General features: G+C 38.8%; 1 protein-coding gene across 2 annotated transcripts in view; it reads right to left on the bottom strand.

Annotated features, from left to right (window-relative positions):
- The window catches only part of ARHGAP18 (Rho GTPase activating protein 18), a 105,824-nt gene that overhangs the window by 57,614 nt on the left and 22,984 nt on the right, over positions 1 to 25,226 (bottom strand). The window contains exon 1 of one of the 2 annotated variants that reach the window (XM_026666093.2): positions 14,337 to 14,728. The exons of the other annotated variant lie outside the window; for it this stretch is intronic. Coding sequence (XP_026521878.2) covers positions 14,337 to 14,479 — 143 coding nt within the window. The 5' untranslated portion in view covers positions 14,480 to 14,728. Of the gene's footprint in view, positions 1 to 14,336; positions 14,729 to 25,226 lie in introns of those variants that run through there. 2 annotated transcript variants of the gene reach the window in all.

The raw sequence follows: 25,226 nt of genomic DNA, 5'->3' as shown, positions 1-25,226 counted from the left end.
TGTTACAACTCCCAAAATAGCTGTTCAGATTTCCTCTGTACTGTAGAATAATTCTGAACAGACAAAAGGTAGAAAACAGTTTGCATTTCTCACCCTCTGTTAATTCCTTCATTTCCAGTTGGAACCTTAACTGATATTTTTCACTTACAATTCAAATCCATAGAACACTATTCATTTACCTCTAATAACCTGACACTTAACAGCACAATGTGTGAGTAACCTTAAGCTCCAAGTGCAGAGTTTCAGAAATAGCCAATACGTTGCGTAAAACCTAGTCTGAATCAGATCTTCTTCCACTTTGCTCACAGTCCTAATCTGAATTAGGAACCATGTGTACAGTTCTTTGAAGAAATGGAACATCCTCTGTACTCCAATGTCCTTAATGTCTTCATGTTAGTGGTCTAACCTAAATCAATCTTTTGTACTTCTTAGAAGATCCTTATATTTAGAAGGTATGCTGCAATTATGAATATCATGTTTTTGTCTCTTTACTTTTTGAGACAAAGCTCAGCAATTTATACGGTACAATAATTTTTGTTCCAAAAAAACCTTTCAAACACAGCCAAGGATTTTATGGCAAGGTCAGTCAAGGACTTATCTCAATTAATAGCTAGTCCAATAAAGTGACAGAATGTACTTTGTTCATTACATACTTGTAATGATCTACTTAGAAGTCTATTAGCAAAGGAATGTTTTATTGGTTTTGATACATGCATCACGGCATAATTCTCATTTGTGCAATTGCAAAATGAAAAACTAGTGTACAACACTAACAAAGGGAATACTACTTTATTTACTTTGTAGAGATTATAACATGCCTACATCTTTGTGTGGATATTTTTTATTCAAATGGTGCAGTGCAGAAAGCTTGGTAGTGCGTACACACATTTATGCAAGTGTGCATTAAGTAGAATACAGATATGCAATTGATGTTGGTGACAGTGCTGCACTCCATCCCCTCTCTCAAGTAGCAAATTAAGATATAACAAGTGAGAGATATATTCAGGTTCTGGACAAACCTTCTAGACTTACCTCCTAAGTTATTATAATAACACAGTAGCAACAACCGACTGTTCTCAATAGCTTTGTTTAAACATTTTCTATAGCCGAAGGATCATCACAATAATATCCAATTGCAATCAAAGCATTTGGTTCTATGAGAGCCACTTGAACATTCACAGCCCTCAACAGCACATCTGGCAAGCAGGTAGTAGGTACACCACACCATCCTTCCAAGTGTGTTTCAAAGACAAGCAAGTCAAGTTAATTGCTGAAGATATACAAGTATTTCTTCCATCAGACAGGCAGGAGATGCCTAGTCATTTGAAATATTTAAAAAGGGGAAACAGATGAGGATTTAAAAGCCTCAAAAGAAGCTATGAGCAGAAAACTGGATATTTGATACATTGAAAAGCATCATGGGGTATACAGATGTTATAGTACATGGCAAAGTTGCACAAAATGTCCATTTAAAAAAAGGTGCAAAACACAGTGGGATCACTACTGAGTGGGACCACTATTGAAGCATTGGGATTCCTGGTAGCCTAGTGGTTAGAATGCAGTATTGCAAATTAACTCTGCCCACAGCCTGGAGTTCGAACCTGACTCAATCAGGCTTCTATTTTTCCTGAGGTCAGTAAAATGAGGACCCAGATTGTTGGGGGCAATATGCTGACTTTGTAAACACTTAAGAGTGCTATAAAGTATACAAGAATATAAGTATGTAAGTCTAAGTGCTACTGCTACTTTTGCAAATGTGCATGCGGAGACAACTAAGGAAAGCCTTCAAAGCATGTGTAGCAAGTTTTTTTGAAGAATTCAGCTTAACACAATGAGAAATTATACATATACTATAGGTATATTTTGTGAAGCACCCTTTTCAAATACTACACCTAGCCAATTATGCAGTATTAACCTGTGGTTGCCCTCTGTTGCTCTTGGAGAATTAGAAGCTAGGGAAATCTTGAACCTTTGTTTGAAGGCAGAAGGTGAATATAGTGAGACAAAATGAAACCTAGACAAGATAGAGATGCTGGGAGTAGAAAAGCAATGCAACTGGTTTTATACAGAGTTTAAATCTAATCATTATATATTCATCAACCTATGAATGGAATGGAATGGAATGGAATGGAATGGAATGGAATGGAATAGAATAGAATAGAATAGAACAGAAGAAAATAACAGAGTTGGAAGGGACCTTGGAGGTCTTCTAGTCCAACTCCCTGCCTAGGCAGAAAACCCTACACCATTTCAGACAAATGATTATCCAACATCTTTTTTAAAAAAATTGGGATCAGAATTTCAGTTGTGAAGTGATGCAAGCATTGAGTAGTTGCATGATCAGACCCGATTTTATTATCATTTTTACCACAGTTAAGCAAAAAAAAAAAACATGGTCATTAAATGAATATACATTCCTCAACTGACACTGCTTGTTGGAAGTTGGCTAGGAGGGTTGCAAATTTCAATTATTTGACCGCAAGACACTGCAACCATCGTAAATGCAAGCTAGTTGCCAAATGCCCAAATTGTGATCCTGTGACTGCAGGGATAATGAAATGATCATTAACTTGAATGGCCATATGTCACTATTTCTGAGGCCATCCTAACTTTGAACTGCTGTTAAACATTCCTAAATTGAGGATTATTACTTCCCATTCTTTTACTTAATCATTATACAAATTGATAGAAGTATCCCTCAAAGGATCAAGAGTCCGTTAGGATCCAAGGTCTCTGTAGCAGGGCCCCTGGTTTTCTACCACTGAAAAGGTTAGAGTATCCTGTAAATGTAAAATGTTCTACTTCTGAAGGATGTGATCTCAATTTTCTCCCCATCCTACCAAAAAAAAAAACATAGGCCAATAATGGAAATTATTGCATTAATTAAGATTAAAGCATTTGACTATTAATTGTGGTTTTGAAGTGTGCGTATGTGGGGCACTGGGAAAGTGCAGCCGCAGCATGTCTATTTTCCCAAGGGGCAAAATAAATTCAATCCTTTTGGACATGCTCAATTTATTCTAGATTACAGCCTGAATATTTAAAAATATTAATTATTGTTCATAAAAGGATATTGCTCTACCAGTATATGTACACATTACCCTTTTCCAATGTGACGTCCTGCAGAGGTACTGGAATGCTACTCTCAAAATGTCAAATATTTGAAGAACACAAGATTGAATACGACTTACTGCAAATGGATATCAAGCAAGAAATAGTGAAGAATAGCTAATTTCAAATCTCTGAATTGCTAAAATTTACTGAATGCCTTAACACTATTAAGTGAAGAGATACATATATACATAATACATATATTGAAATATAAATAACTCAGAAAATGAATATTTTTCTTGATTTATCCTGTAGAGAAACTCTCTTGAATTGTTTGCTATCTATATATGAAATTTCTCTTGAGGCTTGTCATTGGCATGTCTCTTATATCGCTCCTTATCAGCCAAAATAAATGACATGAAAGAAGTTACTTATCGGTAATGTGCTTGTTCTACCAAAAATCGCTTAATGAAAATGAGCAATAATCCCTTTCTCTTGTATTAAATGTGGTAAACAAAACCTAATCTCATTAGACACACTTCTTTCAAGAATTCTGCAAATAGTTTCAGTGCAAGCTCAGGTATCAATGTTTAAAGAAACACAAAAAGGATAGTTTTTCTTTAGAAACCTCTTCCCTGGATATATAGACCAGATTTGTGAACTGATTTGCTTAGACATACCATATTCCTTTAGTACTAAGATTTATAAATCTGATGTAGTTTCTATAAAAAAACTATAGAATTACAAACTAAAAATTACAATTATACATTACATTTTCTCTATTTTTGTTAATAGAGAAATGTTAATAGTTAAAATATGAACTATTTAAATGTTAATAGTTAAAATATTTGGATACAATGGAAAGACATCAACATTTATAGCCATTAGCTACATATTTTAATTATTCAGATAAAGGCCATGAATATATAAGCTTTGGTGTTCTTCTAGTTCCAGTTGTGCACAACTAAGCACTAATTGCAGAGCTCAGAATACTAATGACAGGAGACCCAAAACCTCACTAGATGACAAGGATACAAGAACTGGGCAAAGCCGTTATGCAAAATTAATTCAGGAAATCTCTTTATTCCTGAGTATATAAAAGTATATATTGTATAATAAATGTGCAGAAACATTCCCTCTATATACTGGAAGTGAGCAATCCTCAGCCCATGAACAGCATGTGATCTCTAAACCTAAACTCCAAACCAAAGTTGCTCCCTTGCATTCCACCACTTTCATGCAACGATATATGGACTATTATACTGGTTGATATGAAACATGCATTATTTACTCTCTAATTATGAGAAGTTGTGTGTTTTAAGCTAACAGATGAAGTCATTTGTTCAGACAACACTTAATAATTATGCACATCGAGCAATTTTAGTGAATAAAAATGGTATCTTCCTGATAATCATGTCTCCTTGCATACTTCTGTATAACACAAGCAAAGGATTCTAATAGTTCCATATAATCTTTCTACTATGATTGAATGTGACTGAATGCATTTTCCAGTTATTTACATTACCACTGTCCCTGCCATATCATAGATGCTTTTGAAAATATGTACCTTATTTCTGAGGATGAGGAAGTCATTGCTGTTTAGAGGAAACAGATTTGCTTTGTTGCAGGAAGGAACAAATAACTCCTTTGGTGATAACTATTTTAAGATTCTCAGAAGAGGATACAATGCCTTTTAAAATATGTAGCTTCCCATATTCACTAATATCTATTCCAAAATAATGTTAATTTGTATTGTTTGTCCTTTTCAATGCAAAAAAGTTATAATACATTTGCATATTTTCAAACTAATGTAAAGCAACAGCTTTTGATACCACTATTTGTAAGAGAAAAGACATAGGAAACCCTGTTTAGGAAATACCACCCCACACTCCATCATACTGCTTTGTAATGAGCTTTCTTAAGAGTTTCACTGAGAGAGAGGTGGGAGGTTTCCTTCTCAAAGATTATACTATGATCCTAGCATTGTACAAACTTTCCCTTAGTTGTTCTTCTGCCCCATGCAAGTGTAGGGATCCAAAAGGAATATTCAGAAAATAAAGGTTTTAAGCAAATCAATCCTTTCCCATAGAAGCTCTACAGACAAAGCAATATTTAAACCAGTCTGTGGATCCCAAAACAAGAAATATCATACTGAACCTTCCCAGCTGCCATGTGTTTTATTTTTATTTTTGACATTATGCATGTTATTTATTTTATTGTAAGTCTCATGTCAAAGTGAGGGGGGCAGTTATACAAATCAGATGAATGAATAAAAGCGAAAAGTGGTCAGGGTTCATGTATCCCAGAAAAAAGTCATGGTCCATAGAATGCTAAATAGGGTGAAATGCACAATCTCAAGTTCTAACACTGCCTTATGATACAAAGCACCAGAGTCATTCCCGCATAAATTCAATTATGACTCATCAGGGTTCTGATCCCTGGGGAGGCATTCCTCTTAGGGAGACCAACTCTACAATCTGGAAGTCATCTGCCATTCAATTCTTTATTTCTTCAATTAGCAACAGTGGGACTGCTTAGGGCTTTTACATCATTTATCAGAGACTGAGTCCAAAGATTCCATGGACTGGTTTCATTTTAGTCTTCACACCACTTTCATTGGACTCATCCTGGTATTTCCTCCTCTTTGAAACAAAGCTGGGACAGATATAATAGCTGCCACTGTCAGGCACAAAGAATCAGGACCATACTTTAAGTCCCAATTGTGCAAGCTATGTGCAAGAACCTACTCAACTAAAGTTCAATACTAAATTGGCACGAGATCAAGGTCAACAGAAATCATGAGGGGTTGGCTTAGACCAGGGGTAGGGAAACTTAGCTCTTTTATCACTATGGACTTCAACTCCCAGAATTCCTGAATGAGCCATAAAAGGTTCCCCATCCCTGGGCTACTGGTTTTTCAGTTGTGGGGGAAATCAATTTTTGACTTGAATGGGACTGTTTACTATACAAATGTAGTATATGCCCTACATTTGTATAGTAAACAGTCCCGTTCAGGCCAAAAATTAATTTCCCCCACAACTGAAAAACCAGTTGGCCAGGGATGAAGAAACTTTTATGGCTCATTCAGGAATTCTGGGAGTTGAAGTCCATAAGTGATAAAAGAGCCAAGTTTCCCTACCTCTGGCTTAGACCATTTGTGAGAACATAATACTCTAGGCTGATGACTCGTTTAACTCTGCCCGCCCCCAGCTCTGCCTGCTCTTCTCCTACAGCCATATTTATAACAAGACAATGAATCTTTTTCATGAAATTAAGGTCCCATCGTGGACTTCTGGTGGCAAAGCAAGGACGAGCAGAGGTGCAGAAGCCCGTCTGTGGTTTCAGTTAATCTCTTTTTGTGGTTGGCGCGATCCTTTGAGGGTGCACGAGTCCCGGAGAGATTCGTGCCAGCGTGGGGGAGAGTCAGGTTGCAGTGTGGTGAAGGCAACCCCCCTGCAGTGAAGAGGAGCCCTCCAGAGCCCAACGAGCAAGAAACAGCCCCCTATCAATGGCGGCTCCGAAGTCCGGACTGCCACCGATGTAAAGAAGCGAGTGAGTGACAGTTTGTGAGATCATTGGGGAAGAGTGTGGCAGAGAAAATTAGCGGCAGAGAGGAGGATTGGAATGCCATAGACTTTTATACAGCTGTTACAAGTGTCTGTCTAGAGCCCTAAAAGAAAGTGGCCAAAAAGTGGATGTGAGGCAAGTGAAAGTGAAAGGGCTTGGCAGACAGAAGAGAGAGAGAGGACAATAACGAGTAAAAAGGGAAGTTTACGAGGTTGGGAGACTAGCGGCTGGAAGGTGCCTGGAAGTTGTGGAGGATTTGGACTATCTCATTTGATTTTTATTCTGAAAGACTTTATTAAAGCGGAGACGGGAAGATCGGAGCTGATGGAACAGAGACAGTGTGGCGCCACAGGCGATATTTAGAAACCCTGAAGCTATCGTAACAATATAACTGATATAAACCACTTAACAGCCCTTTAGGGAGCATACTGATCTAATTGAGGAGATGGTTCCATCTGAAGAAAATCAGGAAAATTGAACATAGGAACGCTAAGACAAAAAGTAAAAGTGGAAGCTTCCGAATGTGTGGAGATACCGTGTAATTGCAGTCACTACTCGGCATTTTTTACCTCCCCACTTCCGGTGCGTTTGGAGTGAAAGCTCTCAAACTTAGAGATGGAAAGCTAAAAACTTACTTCAAAATTCCTTTTCCCCCTTTTTTTACTCCCTTTTTTCTGTATACATTTGCTCAATTTTTTTTCTTCTTTTTCCCTCACCATCTGGCGCTATGATGAACTATCTCTCCTTCTTTATCCTCTCTTTATAATGATTATAAATATGCATACTGGGGAACGGAAAATTGATTGTTGTAACTGATTGTTAAATAATTGAATTAATTGATTTAATTGATTTATTAATAATAGTGATAGTTATACTTTGATTAGATATATAGGGAAAATAGTAAGAACATTAAGTATTATTTAATTAATAAGTATAGAATTTTATGTATTAATATTATAATTTATTGTGTGAGCACAATTAATCCACTTGGGGATGAATGTAATACTGTTTGTGTTTAAGAATAATACAGAAGCCTGATGATGGCAGATGAGATTCTGCTGAAACATTGCTACAACTTTAAAAGCACCACTACTATGACGTGGAAAATACCGAACAAAGCTGAAGGCCATACATGTAAGTACCATAAAAAACTTAAGAATATATATATATATATATATATATATATATATATATATATATATATATATATATATATATATATATATATATTCATGAAGTTATGTATAGAGGCTGAGCATAGACCTTACAAAATTATATATGTGATTTAGAATTTGGATTTAAAATAATACAGTGATAATATTTTTATATATAAGTACTTATACTCCAGTAACCAGTTAAGAGGTAGAATTAAAGAATGTGAGAAAAGAAATGGAGGACTCACTGGTCTACCTAGAGATGGACAAGGCTGCTACATACTTGAGATTCCAAAATGTAGTGGAATCCAAAGAAGAAGACCTGGAACAACTAATGGCGGGAATACTGGCTGAACTATTGGAAAAGGATAAAGATGACATCTTAAGGGAGTTTGATGAAGTTTACAGGATTAGCATTAATTATGCGAGATGCCACAAATGCCCAAGAGAAGTCCATATATGATTTGCGAGAAGGAGTGTCCGGGATATCATATATAGGATGTCAAGAGATGAAACAATCACGTATAAAGGTAAAGAAGTCTTGATTCTCAAACAAATACCAAGAAGAGTAAGAGAACAAAGACAAGACTACAAGTTCTTAGCAGCTGACCTAAATCAGAAAAGAATAGTATTTAAATGGTTAATCCCAGAGGGGATGTTAGTTTTTTGTAATGAAAGGAAAATTAAAATAGACTCCATGGAAAAGGCCCAGGAATTTTATGAGCGATTGGTAGGTCCGGAAGACCAGAGCAGTAAGGAGGAACTGGAAACAAACTCCCAGGAAGATCAAGGCTATCATAAGAACAGAGGTGGAACTTTAGGAAATCAAGGAAATACTCATCTACATCAGGACAGAGAAGAAAGTAGGACACATCTTCAGGCACAAGGAGAGACTGGAGCCATTACAAGACAAAGAGCGAAACAGAATTAATTAAATGGAAGAAGAAAAGAAACTACTATCAATTAATATAAATGGTTTAAACTCGATGATAAAAAAGAAAAGGATAATAGCTAAACTAATCAAACAAAATGCTGATATAATATGCCTACAAGAAACTCATATAAAGAAAACAGATGAAAAATACCTAGAATGTCTGAAATTAGGGAAGCTATTTACCGCACCAGCAGACATGGGGAAAAAGAAAGGGATTGCAGTATATGTTAAAGAGGATTTGAAAGCAGATTTAATATGGTAGAATTCTGAGGGAAGAACACTGGTTTTGCAGATCTGGATTAATGCCATCCCAATTCTCTTAGTGGTAATCTATGCCCCGAACGGAGATCAAAAAGAGTTTTTTAAGCATCTTTATGGAAAAATAGTAGGATTGGAAAAAAGAAATATTTGTATCATAGGAGACTTTAATTCTATTGCTGATTATCAAAAAGACCACAGTAATGGGGGGAAGAACAAAGGGGAGGGAGAGCTTCCCAAGATATGTATGGAAATGATGAAGGAGTTAAATTTGATTGATATATGGAGAAAATTGATCAGTGGGCATATCTTCAAATTCAAAGTAGATATAAACAGGACAAGAAAGAATTTGGAATTAACAATAAACTCCAGCAATTAGATAAAATTTTATTAGGATCAGGCAAAAAAAAATTATAATTATTTATTAGAAGTAGAATTAGAAGAAGAAATTGTAAAAGGGAACATGATAGCCTGGAGTAGGAATATAGGACATAGCATCACCATAACAGAATGGGACAAGGTCTGGGATAGAAATAATAAAATTACAAAATCGGTAGCATAGAAAGAAAACAGCTATAAAATGTTTTATAGATGGCACCTTGCTCCTTCGAGATTAGCGAAGATGCACCCCAATATGAGTCCGAACTCTGGAAATGCAAAAAAAAAAGAGGGAACTTTTTTCCATATGTGGTGGTCCTGTACAGAAGCTCAAAAATATTGGCAGAAAATTAGAAATTGGCTGGAAGAAATGACAAGAGAACAGATCGAATTCAAACCAGAGTCCTTTCTGTTAGGGATCTTTGATAAACAAATATCAAAAAAAGTGAAATATATAATAATACACATTTTGACAGAGGCCAGATTGGCTTTTGCACAATGTTGGAAGCAGCCTCATGTTCCATCAGAGGAGATCATCATTCAAAAAATTTCAAGTTGTGCAGAAATGGACAAATTAACTTTGGCATTAAAAAATAAAGACACTTCAACAGCTGGAACTGCTGGTACAAATGGATAGACCAAAGATAGACTTCACACTAAAAGGCAAGAGGATAGGATAAATCCATAGTAGTGATACACAGATATATGTAAGGATTAGGTGTGTGTATATAGCATAAAATAAGGATAAAAAAGAGGTCTTACAAACTGTTGAAGATGGGAATGTTTTTAATTGTTTTCTATTTTTTTCTTTCTATTTTCTTCTCCCTTTCTTCTTTTTCTCTCTTTCATTTATGTATGTGTTGTTGGTTTGTTTTAATTGTAAAATCAATAAAATTTATTTTAAAAAAAGAAAGAAATTAAGGTCCCATCAATGACACATTTAAGCAAAAAATTATTGATAAGAAGGCAAGTTCTAGTAATAGAAATTTGAACATGAGAATTATTTTCCCCTTTAGTATCTCACAGACTCTCTAGGGTTCCATGGAATACACTTTGAAAAACCATTCATTAGACCATTTCACTCTCACTTTCACGCATCTTTTATTATATGTCACCCACATGCGCAGGATTTTTAAAATTACAAGATGCCAGATCCCAGTCCAAGACACTTACAATCTAAAGTTAACTGCTAAATAAAGGAAGGACAGATGAGTAGAAAGGAAAAGAGAAAATAGATTTAAAGGTTATTTTACTAGGAAAATTAAATTGATTTTATATCCCACAATGTCACATTAAGCAACATTTGTTTATTTATCTTTCCATACTCTCAAATGGATTGAAAGTGATTTACAACTAGCCACTAAAAATTTGTAATGTAATAATTTAAAAAATCATTAATAAACTACAGTAATTAAAATAATAAAATCTAAACATAATTAATGTATTATTAAATTCATCAAGCATAACAAAAATAATGATAGCAAAAATTAGTCAGAGCATAATCCTACTATAATTGTAAAGAAACCTTCAGCATGAAAACTTCAGTTTCGATTTTTGCCATATATCTATTACTTTTTTATTGTAACCTTCTTTACTTCCTTATCTGATCATTATGAAAGATGAATAGGCACTGTAACTTTTGAGTGGGGTGAAGATTAAGAGAAAGTTTTTAATTTTTCCAAGCATCTTATCTATATGCTACTAAAACTTTAGTTCCTATAACCTTTAACTGGGCAAAAGGGTGCATCATTAGGACAACAATTTTTGAACCAAGATATTTCAAATGTGCTAACTTATAGAATGTGTCCAAAATATGGATCTATGCCACCCAGGGAATTGAAATTTGGCAAATTTTGTAAAATATTTTATGACATAAAATTATCATAAAACAGATTATAACATAAAATAACATGTCCTAAAACATTTCCTGCACCGATGTTTGATTGTGCTATACTTTTCGAATGAAGGCAGTCCCTCTTAGCAGCTCTGTCATTGTTGGAGGCATTGAAGAAGCAATATCTCTGAAACAATGATTCAATGAGTCATGGGCTACCTAATTGTGTTTATTTATTTTTTTGCTAAGGCCAGTAATAGCTCCAAATGGGCAGCTCTTAGCACTACCTATCAACAGGTAATGTGCAGTTTCCATTTTTCTATCCATTCTTTTGCAGAAAGAACAAGAGACTGGAAAATTGAAGGGAAAACACAGATGTTACAAAAAAGGAACAGAGGGAGGACCAATCATAACATCTTGTGTCTGGGACAGGGCAACTGCAAAACAAAAGACTATCTTGAAGAAATGTAGAGAGCTTGCATTGTTCCATGTACAACAATGAAAATTAGTCTCACTGAACTAAGCAAGATACCCCAAAATTTGTAACTGAAAAGCCCTTTACTAAATAAAATAAGGAGTTCTAATGTTTTAGGGGGGAAAGGATAAAAACATCTATACTATTTTCATATCCAAATAACTCCTGAGAATGTCTCTTGCCATAAAAGACAAAGTATGCAGCACATCCTTCTTTCTTGGACCCACATATTAAACTCTTCCACTACTCCACAGGACATCAAACCACAATACCATCATTTATTTTTGGAGCTCAACTTTGGATATGCATAAGTCTATAATTTGAACTGCTATCATCAGATATATTTTTGCTTTCTGGGCTTGTTTTCATTTTCTGTTGCATAAATGTTTTGAATCAGGTTGAATATAACAACAGCAACAGAAAGAATGCCTCAAAACACTGATCCATGATCCTTTTGACTCAACGCCCTTTAGACAGTAGGTTCTACAAACTTTATTTACATTTGCATTTATATCACATTTATATAGAGTTCGAGCTTCATCAACTTCTTGCTTTGCTGTAACTCAAGTTTGTAAGAAGAGACATTTGGAACTCACAACTAATAAGTTTCAGAGATTTATAGCTGGAGTGGGAAGATAACTTGGAAAACAGTATGCAGCAGCTCAAGAGCACATTTGGGATCCTTCACTTCCTTCCTATCCTAAAGAATATTACACTTTGGCAAGCTTGTGAATTTCGGAAGCTCAGGTCTAAATGTCTCCTTAACAATGCAAATGCTGACTTCATCAAGTATATCAGTCATTTCCTTCATACTGCCATCCTGGTTTCAAACCAAAAGTTGGACACATCAGAAAAAACCATACCACAATGAAATAACTGCTTTCCTTAACTATTATTGATGTATTGAAGAAAAGACTCATGCTAATGTCTCAACTTATTTTTAGAGGCAGTCTTAAATATACATCTGCAGTTATAATGTAAAAGAAAATGTGAAAATATTTAAGTATTTGGGGAGTTTTTTTCCATTATATTTTTCCATTGAAGTAAATGTCTTCCAATTTCATCCTGTCTTGGGAATGATGAAGTCATTAAAATGACTGGAAAAGCCTTCATTTTAGCTTTAAATCAGCACAGACTCCATGCACATTACTTTTAGTATATAAAAGAGAGTAAACTCATTGACAGAATCCAAATATGTTTGTATATTTAAGTGTTTATGCCATAAAAATGAAGGAATTATATCGTAGTAGCTTATCTTTAAAAAGCTTAAAAAGTATACAATTCTTCCCTTACATATATTATTTTATTTTGGGTGTCTTCAAATCATTGTTGACTTCTGGTAACTGCCTGGACAACTCCCTGCAATTTTCTTGGCAAGATGTTTTCAGAAGTGGTTTGCCACTGCTTCTTTCCTGGGACTGAAAGAAGGCGCAAGCCACTCAGTTGATTTATGCTCGTGATGGCGAACCTATGACATGAGCAGAGCCATTTGTGCATGCATGCAAGCCCCAGGCAAAGTCTACCTTTTGGGGGTCATTAAAAGGAGATGATGATGATGATGATGATATCAAGTCCATCTTTTTGAAGCTTGAAGAAATACAGAACATTGCACAGTACCAATATTACGCAGAGAATAAACTACCTCTCCATAACAGAATGGATTATATCCCAGTCTTGATGACTTAAATTATGCCAGCCTTTTCCCACCCAAATGTCTTGCAACAACTGGATTAATTTATCTGTCTCTGAGGCAAGGTTTTTTTTTTTCTGAACAAAATTGTATGCAACCAGTATTTTTCATACACTATCAATTCAGAGAGAGGAAGAAAGAAAAAAATGAGATCATTAAGGGAAAATAAGGTGGCAGGGGGAGGAGCTTTGTGAAGCAAAGTACACATACCAGGAAAGTCGACTGCACCTCTGAAAACTATGTGAAAGGGATTTTAAGTGACAGTCATACTATTGGTTAGAAAAAAATTAAGCTTGCACTTTAAAAGGAATCTTATTTAACTTTTTGATACAACTAATTTGCATTTTAATGTAATCTAGGAAATTGCTTTTTTCCCCTGTGGGGAGAAACTGAGTAGACTAGCACACACTCTTTAATACTTGCTCACCCACTATATTGCTGAATCCCCTTGGTTACAGGAAAGTATTTTCTGGTGTGTAGAATTACTTTAATACAAGTAGGGGAAAATACATCTGGAAGCAGATTTGGGAGTTAACTATCAGAGAAAGAATGTGTTTAGACGGCTGTTGCTGACACATGCGAATCCAAAGCTTCCTCAGCTGCCTCATTTTCGGAGCCAAAAAAAAAAAAAAGCTTTACGCCCCGCAGACCATCTGAGAAGGCGACATAGCGTGGTTGATTACGAGTTACTCCTGCAGGCAGTATTATTATTTAGTAAGCAACGGAGGTTATTCGCAACGCACATTTGTTGCACGCTCGCCTACAGGGTCCATCTGCACCACCCCTCGAGGTTGCTCTTCCAACTTTCTTCTGACACTTAAAACTTTGGTCATATGATTCACGGCACACCGCGGCCAAGTCCGTCGTACCTGGCTCCGAGCGGCCCCGCCTACGTCAACAGGTACGCGAGCCCCGGGTCTTACGCCACCCGGACACCCGGCTAGCAGGCTTCCCCTTTTCAAGCGAGATCGCGTGAGAGTGCCAGCCCTTCTTACCTTAAGGGGGACGCTTCGGCATTTTCCTCGGCATTGGCTCCCGGCGCCTCTTGGGCGTCCTGGAGGGAGCGGCGTCGGCGGCTCCCGCTGCTGGGATGATACGCTGTTAGGACGACTCCTTGGGAAGCAGACCAGCGGCTCATGATGGGAGCGAGAGCATAATGGTTCTGCCGCCGACATGAAGAGGAAAAAAAACACCCGAGGCGCTCCGCGAAGTTCCTGCTCTCTCGGGTCCTCCCCTCGAAGGCCGGCGCTTCGGGCAGGAAAGGGGGAGGAGTGAGATTAGCACTGTTCTTCCAATGAGCCTCCGCCGTTCACCCGAGTAGCGTTCGTGGGAATTGTCCCGGCCCTTTTCCCTCACCTCCCCGTCCGCGCTTGCCTCGCTGTAACTTAAGGATTTCAGCAGGCGAGCGGGGCTGGCTGTGCCAAGTTGTCTTCCGCCGCAACTGTAAAATACAGTACATCATCTTTTATTCATACTGCCCTCTGCGGAGGCACTCAGAAAGAAAGCCCAGAAGGCAGATCTTTTCTTTCTCTGTCTCTCTCTCTCTCTCTCTCTTTTTTCCTCTCTCTCTCTCTCTCTTTCTTTTTCTCTTTCCCTCTCTCTCTCTCTTTTTCTCTCTCTCCCCCTTCTTTCTTTTCCTTCTTTTTCCTTCTGCTATGTAAGATCATGTTTCAATCCTAACTTGAAGACACCCTTCTCAAAACTCAGAGCAGTCGAAAAGAAATGACTCACGGAGATTGGAAGAGCAGCATTCCTGGTGGAAATTTACAACCTGGTGTTATGCTTATTTTCTTCTCTTTCCAGTGAGATATAGCTTGTCTTTTCTCTCAGCCCTACAGATTTGTGCTGACCAGCAATCGGGTATTATGCAGAGTGAGAAAACAAAGTAGAAAATTGGAGATTTATTCTGTTTTAATATCAAAATTGTTCTATATATTTTCCTGTCGTTCTTCATTTTATTCACTTTAGCAGTCATCACAGGTGAAACTCAAAAAATTAGAATATGTGCAAAAGTTCATTTATTTCAGTAATGCAACTTAAAAGGTGAAACTAATATTACATGCAAAGCAAGATAGTTCAAGCCATGATTTGTCATAATTGCAATGATTATGGCTTACAGCTCATGAAAACCCCAAATCCACAATCTCAGAAAATTAGAATATTGTGAAAAGGTTCAATATTCTAGGCTCAAAGTGTCCCACTCTAATCAGTTAATTAAGCCATAACGCCTGCAAAGGGTTCCTGAGTCTTTAAATGGTTTCTCAGTCTGGTTCAATAGGAAGCACAATCATGGGAAAGACTGCTGACCTGACAGTTGTGCAGAAAACCATCATTAACGCTCTCCATAAGAATGGAAAGCCTCAAAAGGTAATTACAAAAGAAGTTGGATGTTCCCAAAGTGCTGTATCAAAGCACATTAATAGAAAGTTATATGGAAGGGAAAAGTGTGGAAGAAAAAGATGCACAAGCAGCAGGGATGACCGCAGCCTGGAGAGGATTGTCAGGAAAAGGCCATTCAAAAGTGTTGGGGACTTTCACAAGGCATGGACTGAGGCTGGAGTCAGTGCATCAAGAACCACCACACACAGACGGATCCTGGACATGGGCTTCAAATGTTGTATTCCTCTTGTCAAGCCGCTCCGAACAACAAACAACATCAGAAGCGTCTTACCTGGGCTAAAGAAAAACAGAACTGGTCTGTTGCTCAGTGGTCCAAAGTCCTCTTTTCTGATGAGAGCAACTTTTGCATCTCATTTGGAAACCAAGGACCCAGAATCTGCAAGATGCTTGAAGTCCAGTGTGAAGGTTCCACAGTCTGTGTTGATTTGGGGAGCCATGTCATCTGCTGGTGTTGGTCCACTGTGCTTCATTAAGTCAATGCAGCCATCTACCAGGAGATTTTGGAGCACTTCATGCTTCCTTCCGCAGACGAGCTTTATGGGGATGCTGACTTCATTTTCCAGCAGGACTTGGCACCTGCCCATACTGCCAAAAGCACCAAAACCTGGTTCAATTACCATGGGATTACTGCGCTTGATTGGCCAGCAAACTCGCCTGACCTGAACCCCATCGAGAATCTATGGGGCATTGCCAAGAGAAAGATGAGAGACATGAGACCAAACAATGCAGAAGAGCTGAAGGCCGCTATTGAAGCATCCTGGTCTTCCATATCACCTCAGCAGTGTCACAGGCTGATAGCTTCCATGCCACGCTGCATTGAGACAGTAATTGCTGCAAAAGTACTGAGTACATATGCATGCTTATACTTTTCAGAGATCCAATATTGTTCTATGTACGATCCTTGTTTTATTGATTGCATGTAATATTCTAATTTTCTGAGATTGTGAATTTGGGGTTTTCATGAGCTGTAAGCCATAATCATCGCAATTATGACAAATCACGGCTTGAACTATCTTGCTTTGCATGTAATGAGTGTATCTCATATATTAGTTTCACCTTTTAAGTTGCATTACTGAAATAAATGAACTTTTGCACGATATTCTAATTTTTCGAGTTTCACCTGTATATCACCTGTAACTGAGATGCATTTGAGATGCATTTGTGGCTTATATCAGTGGCTTGGCTGCTGTAGTATGAGCCCAGGTACACATTTGCAGAAATCAGTCTATTTGAGGTGGCTCATTCAGAATTCCTAAGGGCCATCTTTACAATCCTCCACTGTGTATGAAATGCAGTTTTGTATCTGGAGACTGGTTTGGTTTCAGCCGTACTGAGAGTCCCATTGTTTAATTCACCAGTCCCTGATAGTTGCAGAAAAAAAATCCCATTTTCTTTATAAATTCATATCTATGAACAAACAGAGCTTTTATGTGGCATGCTCTACCTACCTATATCTCTTAAAGCAAGGGTCCCCAACCCCTGGGCCGCAGATCAGCACTTGTCTGTGGCCCACCAGGAACCAAACCGCAAAAGCGAGAAAAGCCCCATCTGTGCACACGTGTGGGATACAGGCAGCGTGCAAAACCACCAAATCGCCCTCTATGGAACCGGTCCCTGGTGCCCAAAAGGTTAGGGGCCGCTGTATTAAAGGACAGATATTGTAACTTATTCTCATTACATCTGCCCTTGCAAAGATGAAGTAAACATTGGAGGCCATATACTCATGTACTGTTCTCATTGTAGTGTCACTGTCATCCACATGGTGCCTATTTTGAGCAACGTAAGCAAGCTGAATGAATTGTGCAGTTATCACATTGGTCCTCTGCTGTTTCTCAGAAAATGGCCAATTTCTGTACTACAGGCATTCCTCAACCTACACCACAATTGAGCCCAGAATGTATGTAGCTAAGCAAGACAATTATTAAGCGAGCTTTGCCCCATTTTATGACCTTTCTTGCCACAGTTGGTAAGTGAATCATTGCAGTTTTTAAGTTCGTAACACAGTTGTTAAATGAATCTGGCTTCCCCAAGTGCCGGGGAGATTCAGACAGATAAGTATAAAGATTTATTGCAAGCATAAGCTCTCTACAAGAATCTGAACTACTGGGAGAAGGCGGAGTCACGTCGCCGCGTTACAGCTGTAATTTCGGGGCTCCGAAGTTACAGCTGATATCTTCGCCCCTGGTCGGTCCCAACGGACCTAAACCGTCCCGTAGAGACGGTGATAGTAAGGGGCGCGTTCTGTTGATCACAGGGACACCGCAAGTCCCTGGTGGATCCAGAAGAAGCCCCTTTACCATCGGCGGAGAGGCAGCCATTAAGCTGCTGAAGCAGGGACAGCTCCGAAAGGAAGAGAAGAAAGAAAGAGAAAGTGTATCGGCTGGTGAGATTTATTTTTTTATTTGGGATAAGGACACCCTAGAAGAAGAAGGAATCTGTAAGATTTTTGACAGAATTTGATAAGATGGACTTAGTGGCGATTTTTAGGAGATGTCAAAATGAGGCTTGGCTTTTTACTTTTTTTTTCTAGCGAACTTCTATTGTGATTAGTAATTGTGACCAGACTGGTTTTTTTTTTTTTTCTATAATTACCTTCCCTTTTTGACTGTTTATATTTTTAATAGAGGCTTCCTTTAGTAATTTTTTCTTTTTTTTAAATATACACATATATATATACATATTTTCTTTTCTATTTTTGGGGGGGAGGAAGAAGGGGAGTGGAGTTGAGAAACTTTGTAACTCTGCAACACTGCCAACTAGAGGCTTGGAAATACTTTACTTGAAGTTGAGAGAACTGTGAGAAACTCTCTCCCAAGGACACTGAGTTGATAAGCTAGAGAGAGGAACTCTGGAGAATGTTTTCACAGGTGTCTCTTTGGGATTTCTACAATCAACTGAATGTTTGAAGCTTGGCTTTGAAACTTGTGGAGAAGCCATAATAAGAGCCTTGGATGTTTAAATAAAATGCAGTGTGATTTTTGCTTTACTTGTTGTTAGCTTTTATCCCTCCTCCTTAACCCTATAGTATTTTGTAATATTTGTACACTTTTGCTTATTACTATTATTATTTTTCATTTTTTTCTCTCTAAAGGGAAAGCCTCAGAATATTGTTTCTTTTTTTTTTTTTTTTTTTTTTGGGGGGACTTTTGCTTTTTTTTATCTTTGTATGTATATACTCTTTTTTTGTGGCCATGTTTTTTTTTCTTGAGATTTCGCAATTGGATTAAGGTGTGAAGAACCTGAAGAATTTTCTTTTCTTTTTCTTTTATTATTATTGTTATTTTTAATATTACTGGGTTTTACTCTCCTTTTGACTATTGCAACTGAGGATTAAGGTCTAGAAGAACCTGAAGAAAGAAATTTTTCTTTTTTCCTTGAAACTTTTTTCCTTTTTTAAATCTTGGGTTTTTTGTTTTTTTTTACTGATTTTTCTTTTTTACGTTTTTCCTTTCCCTAACTGGATTATAATTGTTACGCTGCCAACTGGATTAAAAGAGTGGGAAGATTCTGAGTTATTCAAATGAGTAAGAAAGTCCTACCTTCTGGCGCATCAACTTCTGCTCCTCCCTCCCCATCAACTGGAGGACGACTTTCAACAATGGCGAAGCAAGATAAAGGACAAACGGATCTAACGACGGTTATGCAAGGAATTCAAGAACTTAAAATGAGTATTGAACAAAGGATGGGGAGTATTGAACAAAAATTGAAAACATCCAACAGATGATGGCGAAGTATGATGAGAGACTGCAAAAATGGAAGAGAAAGACAATCAAAGAGATGAGAAATTGCAAAAACTGGAAGAGAAAGACAATCAAAAGATGAGAAAATTGGAAATATTGATGACAGAGTGACAACGCTTGAACAAAACAAGAATGAGATGGTGAAGTGGGAGATGGATAGATCAGAATATTACCTCAGATTTCAAAATATAGAGGAAGAAAAAGGACAAGATCTTGCTGCAGTAATGATAGAAATCTTGGCTGGAGCTTTGGAAATAACAGAGGAAAAAATGATGGATGGAATAGATGAGATATACCGAGTTTTTACAAGATATGCATCGAGGAATAAGTTACCAAGAGAAGTTCATGTTAGATTTACTAAAAAATCTATCAGAACACAGATATTACAAGCGGCAAGAGAGAAGACATTGAAATATGGAGATAAAGAGATTGGGGTTTTAAAACAAGTACCCAGAAAAATTAGAGAGATGAGGAGAGAATATCGTTTCCTGACTAAAGTATTATTGGAAAAGGAGGTGAATTACAGATGGTTGATTCCAGAAGGATTAATGGTTACATGGAAAGAACAGAGATACAGAATTGGCTCAATTGATGAAGCAGAATCGTTTTATAAGGAATTTTTTAAAAGAAGAGAAACAGAGATAGAAGAAGAGACTACCTTAACTGAATTTCAAGAGGACCAAATAGAGATGGGAAAAGAAGAAGGTGCAGTAGGTGGACAAGTGGAGACTAAAGAACAACGTGAAGTAAGATCAACGAGAGCCGTTAGACCTAAATATAAATCATAACTATGGAGGAAAAAAAATTGATTTCTTTGAATATAAATGGACTGAATTCAGCAACTAAAAGAAGGAAAACTTTTCATAAAATAGAGAAATTAAAATTTGATATAATTTGCTTACAAGAAGTACACATTAAAAAACAACATCAACAATTATTGGTGCGACCAAAAATAGGGAAAATTTTTACTTCTTTGGCCCAGTGTAAGAAAAGAGGAGTGGTATTGTATATTAAAGAAACCATTTCAGCAAAATTGATTTATACTGATGAAGATGGAAGAGTACTAATGGTTGAAATAGTGGATAACAATAGAAAGATACTTTTGGTTGCAATCTATGCTCCGAATGATAAACAAAAAGATTCTATAAAAAATTACATATGAAAATAATTGAATTGGACTACGCTAATATATTTATAATGGGAGATTTTAATGGAATTGTAGACAATGAATTGGACTACACAGCAAAAATAACACGACAAAATAGGAAGATCCTCCCTAAATCCTTTTTTGAAATGATAGAGGAACTAAATCTAAAAGATATATGGAGAGAAAGAAATACTAAAACTCAACAATATACTTTCTACTCGAATAGACATTCATCATGGTCCAGAATAGATATGATGTGGACGTCAACAGAATTATTATCTAATATCCAAGAAATAAATATTGAAACAAGTACATGGGCAGATCATAACCCAATGACAATTAAATGGAAAGGACAAAAAGAAGATCTAGATGGACATTAAATAATACTATTTTAAAGGAAAAAGATTTTACACAGTGGATGGAAAAAGAACTGGCCTTCTTTTTTAATGAAAACAGAAAAGAAGATACTTCAATACAGAATGTTTGGGACACAATGAAGGCATATGCAAGAGGATTGATAATGGAATACACAAAGAAAAAAATATTAGAAAGAGGCAAATGATTAAAACTTTAGAAGATGATTATAAAAAATTGGAAAAAGAATTACAGAGAATGCCACAGAAAAAAGATATTAAATTTAAAATGGATATAATTAAACATAAAATGGATCAAACAGAGAAAGAAGAATTGGCACAAAAAATTAGAAGTGCTAAACAGAACTATTTTGAGGATGCAAACAGGCCAGGTAGATGGTTAGCATACAAATTGAGAAAAGAGAAAGAATCAAGGAGAATACTACAGTTAATGGATGAACAGGGTCTAGTCTGTCATGGTAATAAGGAGAAAAAGAGAATTATTCGAGATTTTTATACGCAATTATATAAGCAGGAGGATTTTGATGAGGGAAAATTAAACAGTATTTACAAAATGCCAACCTACCCAAGATATCTGATGAAACTGGGAAAATGTTGGAAAATCCTATAACAATGATGGAATTAACTGAAGCACTTAATAGACAGAATAACGGGAAAGCACCAGGACCAGATGGTTTCCCGGCAGAATTTTATAAAACATTACAAGAATCATTGAGTATTTCATTGTTAGAAATTATGAATGAAGTTATGATAAATAAGAAAATACCTAAAACATGGTCAGAAGCTTATATTACGCTTATTCCAAAAGAAGGGACTGATCCATCACAAATTAAGAATTATAGACCTATCTCTTTATTGAATGCAGATTATAAAATATTTGCTTCAATTTTGGCAGAAAGGCTTAAAAATACTTAAATAATTTTATTCATTCTGATCAGAATGGATTTCTACCAAAGAGACAAATTAAAGACAACATGAGAGTAATTTTGGACACTTTGGAATATTATGAGGCACACCCTGAAAAGCAAATGGCTTTGATATTTTTAGATGCTCAAAAGGCATTTGATAACGTGAATTGAGATTTATGTTATTATTATTGGAACAGATGGGTTTTGCTAGAAAATTTATTCAAGCAATAGAAGCTATATATTATAAGCAAACAGCAAAAGTGATGATAGATGGAGAATTTACAGACTCTATCAATATTAAAAAAGGCACAAGACAAGGATGTCCACTATCCCCTTTGTTATTTGTATTGACTTTGGAAGTATTAAATAGAAATATTAGAGAGAATACAAATATAAAAGGAATGAAAGTTAAAAAGGAGGAATTTAAATTGCAAGCCTTTGCGGACGATTTGGTCTTTATTCTGGAAGACCCTCTAGAGCAGGGGTGGGCAAACTTTTTGGCTCGGGGCCACATTGACTTTTAAAATTTGACAGACGGGCCGGGTCAGCACAAGATTTTTGGGAATCGCCCCCTTCCCCCCTTCTCCTCCTTCCCCTCCCCTCGGAGGCTCCCTCCCCTCGGAGGCCCTCTGAGTCAGGAGTTGCTACCGCCGGCGGCTCCGCGTGGCTCCAGTCCCGCGTTGTCTCGGGAAGGGAAAGGCAAAAAGGAAGAGCCGCGGCGGTGCTTTGCAACGGGAGCAGCGGCACCGGAGGCTCAGGCTCAGCAGCTCCTGCTTTTGCCTTTTCCTTCCCAAGGCAACGCGGGACTGGAGCCGCACGGAGCTGCGCCGGCGGTAGCAACTCCTGACAGCCCCAGCCGGACACCTGAGCGGAGTCCGGGTGCAACTGCCTCTTGCTGCTGCCGGAGCACCGCCGGGTTGCCTCCTCCAAGCAGCCTGCCCGCCCAGCGGGCTTCCCCTCTGCCGCGCTGCTCAGGGCCAGGCGCAAGCGCCTGCGAGTTAAAAGGAAGCCGAAAGTTGCTGGGAAGTTGCTCGGGTGCTGGGAGCAGGCTTTTAAAGTGCCGCCCGAGCAAAGTTTAAGCCTGGAAGCCCGGAAATCCGAGCAACTTCCCAGCAACTTTCGCTTCCTTTAACTCGCGGCGCTCACGCCTGGCCCCGAGCTGCGCGGCGGAAGGAAGCCCGGCGGGCAGGCAGGCAGGCTGCTTGGAGGAGGCTCCGGGCTTCCCCTCCGCCAGGCGCGGCGCCCACGAGTTAAACGAAGCCGAGTTGCTGGGAAGTTGCTCCATTTTCCAGGGCTTTGCAAAGGCAAAGTTTGCAGGCTGGAGCGTCTTCCCGCCGAGGAGCGGGAAGGGTTCCGCCCGGCGGGCGGGTGGGCTGCTTAAACTTTGCTCGGGCGGCACTTTAAAAGCCTGCTCCCAGCACCTGAGCAACTTCCCAGCAACTTTCGGCTTCCTTTTAACTCGCGGGCGCCGTGCCTCGCCCGAGCCGCACGGCAGCCCGCTCCAAGCAGCCCGCCCCACCCATCGGGTGGAACCCTTCCCGCTCCTCGGCGGGAAGACGCTCCAGCCTGCAAACTTTGCCTTTGCAAAGCCCGAAAAACTGAGCAACTTCCCAGCAACTTTCGGCTTCATTTTAACTCGCAGGCGCTCGCGCCTCGCCCAGCCGCACGGCAGAGGGAAGCCCGGAGCGCCGCCGGGTCACCTCCTCCAAGCAGCCCGCCTGCCCACTCGCCCGCCGGGCTTCCCCTCCGCGGCACGGCTCGGGGCCAGGCGCGAGAGCCCGCGAGTTAAAACGAAGCCAAAAGTTGCTGGGAAGTTGCTCGGGTGCTGGAAGCAGGCTTTTAAAGTGCCACCCGAGCAAAGTTTAAGCAGCCCGCTCCGCCACCGGGCGGAACCCTTCCCGCTCCTCGGCGGGAAGACGCTCCAGCCTGCAAACTTTGCCTTTGCAAAGCCCTGGAAAACGGAGCAACTTTCCAGCAACTTTCGCCCCGTTTTAACTCACGGGCGCTCGCGCCTGGCAGAGGGAAGCCGGAGCCTCCTCCAAGCAGCCTGCCCATCGGCCGGCCGGGCTTCCCTTCCGCTGCGCGGCTGGGGCCAGGCGCGAGCGCCCAGTTAAACGAAGCCGAAAGTTGCTGGAAGTTGCTCGGTGCTGGGAGCAGGCTTTTAAAGTGCCGCCCAAGCAGGACCGCCGAGCCGGGAAAGCGGGGCACCAAGGCAGGGCAAAGCTCCACCAGCAGCGGCCTAGCTTTAGGTGGCTCCAAGCAGCCCGCCCGCCCGCCGGTGGAACCCTTCCCGCTCCTCGGCGGGAAGACGCTCCAGCCTGCAAGCTTTTCCTTTGCAAAGTTTAAGCCTGGAAGCCCCGGAAAAAAAAGGGGGATCGGCGGGGACTCACCTTCGGAGAGGTTGCACTCGAAGGTGATTTCGAACTCCCAGCCGAGGCCTTTGCAAATTTCTTTTCTTTCCTACCCCTAGATCACTCCGCACTGTTTTGCAGCTTTGGGGGCCACGCGGCACAGGGCAATTATGCCACGCCCAGCTATTTTTTTCAGGGGCGGGCGGATTGGACAGACCAATGGCAGCGATTTTTTTTCAGGACGGGCCGCATTGGACAGACCAACGGGCCGGATGTGGCCCGCGGGCCGTAGTTTGCCCACCCCTGCTCTAGAGACAGCTTTAAAACTACTGGAAAAGATAGAGACGTATGGTGAGATGGCTGGCTTGAAAATAAATAAAGACAAAACAAAGATTCTGACAAAAATATGTTATTAAGGCAAAGAGAAGAGTTGGCAGACTTATTGAAAATTCAAGTTCTGAATAAAGTTAAATACTTGGGGATAATTTTGACGTCAAGATGTACTACACTGAAAGAGAATAATTATATTAAACTTAAACAGCAGATAGCATCTGACTTGAAAAAATGGGAAAATCTACAATTATCTTTGATAGGTAGAATCTCAACAATTAAAATGAATATTTTACCCAGAATTTTATATTTGTTTCAAACAATACCAATTAGGCTTGGTAAAGACTATTTTGATGAATTAAATAAAATGGTGTTGAAGTATATATGGCAAGGTAAGAAAGCGAGAATAAAACTAAAACTTTTACAGGATGCTAGAATTAGAGGAGGATTTGGCCTTCCTAATTGGGAGTTGTATTATCAAGCTGCAAATTTAATGTGGGTTAAAGAATGGATAACGTTAAGAAAGTCTAGATTACTGGCATTGGAAGGACATGATTTATTATTGGGTTGGCATGCTTTTTTATGGTATAAGGGAACTAAATCGCAGGGTTATTTCAGAAGGCACTATATACGGA

This window comes from Notechis scutatus, chromosome 1 (genome assembly GCF_049901735.1).
Source record: "Notechis scutatus isolate UNSWTSFEM ecotype Mainland chromosome 1, rNotScu1.2, whole genome shotgun sequence".
NCBI classification, from domain to species: Eukaryota; Metazoa; Chordata; class Lepidosauria; order Squamata; family Elapidae; genus Notechis; species Notechis scutatus.
The sequence above is the reverse complement of the archived record's forward strand: the minus strand, read 5'-3'. Positions and strand labels throughout refer to the sequence as shown.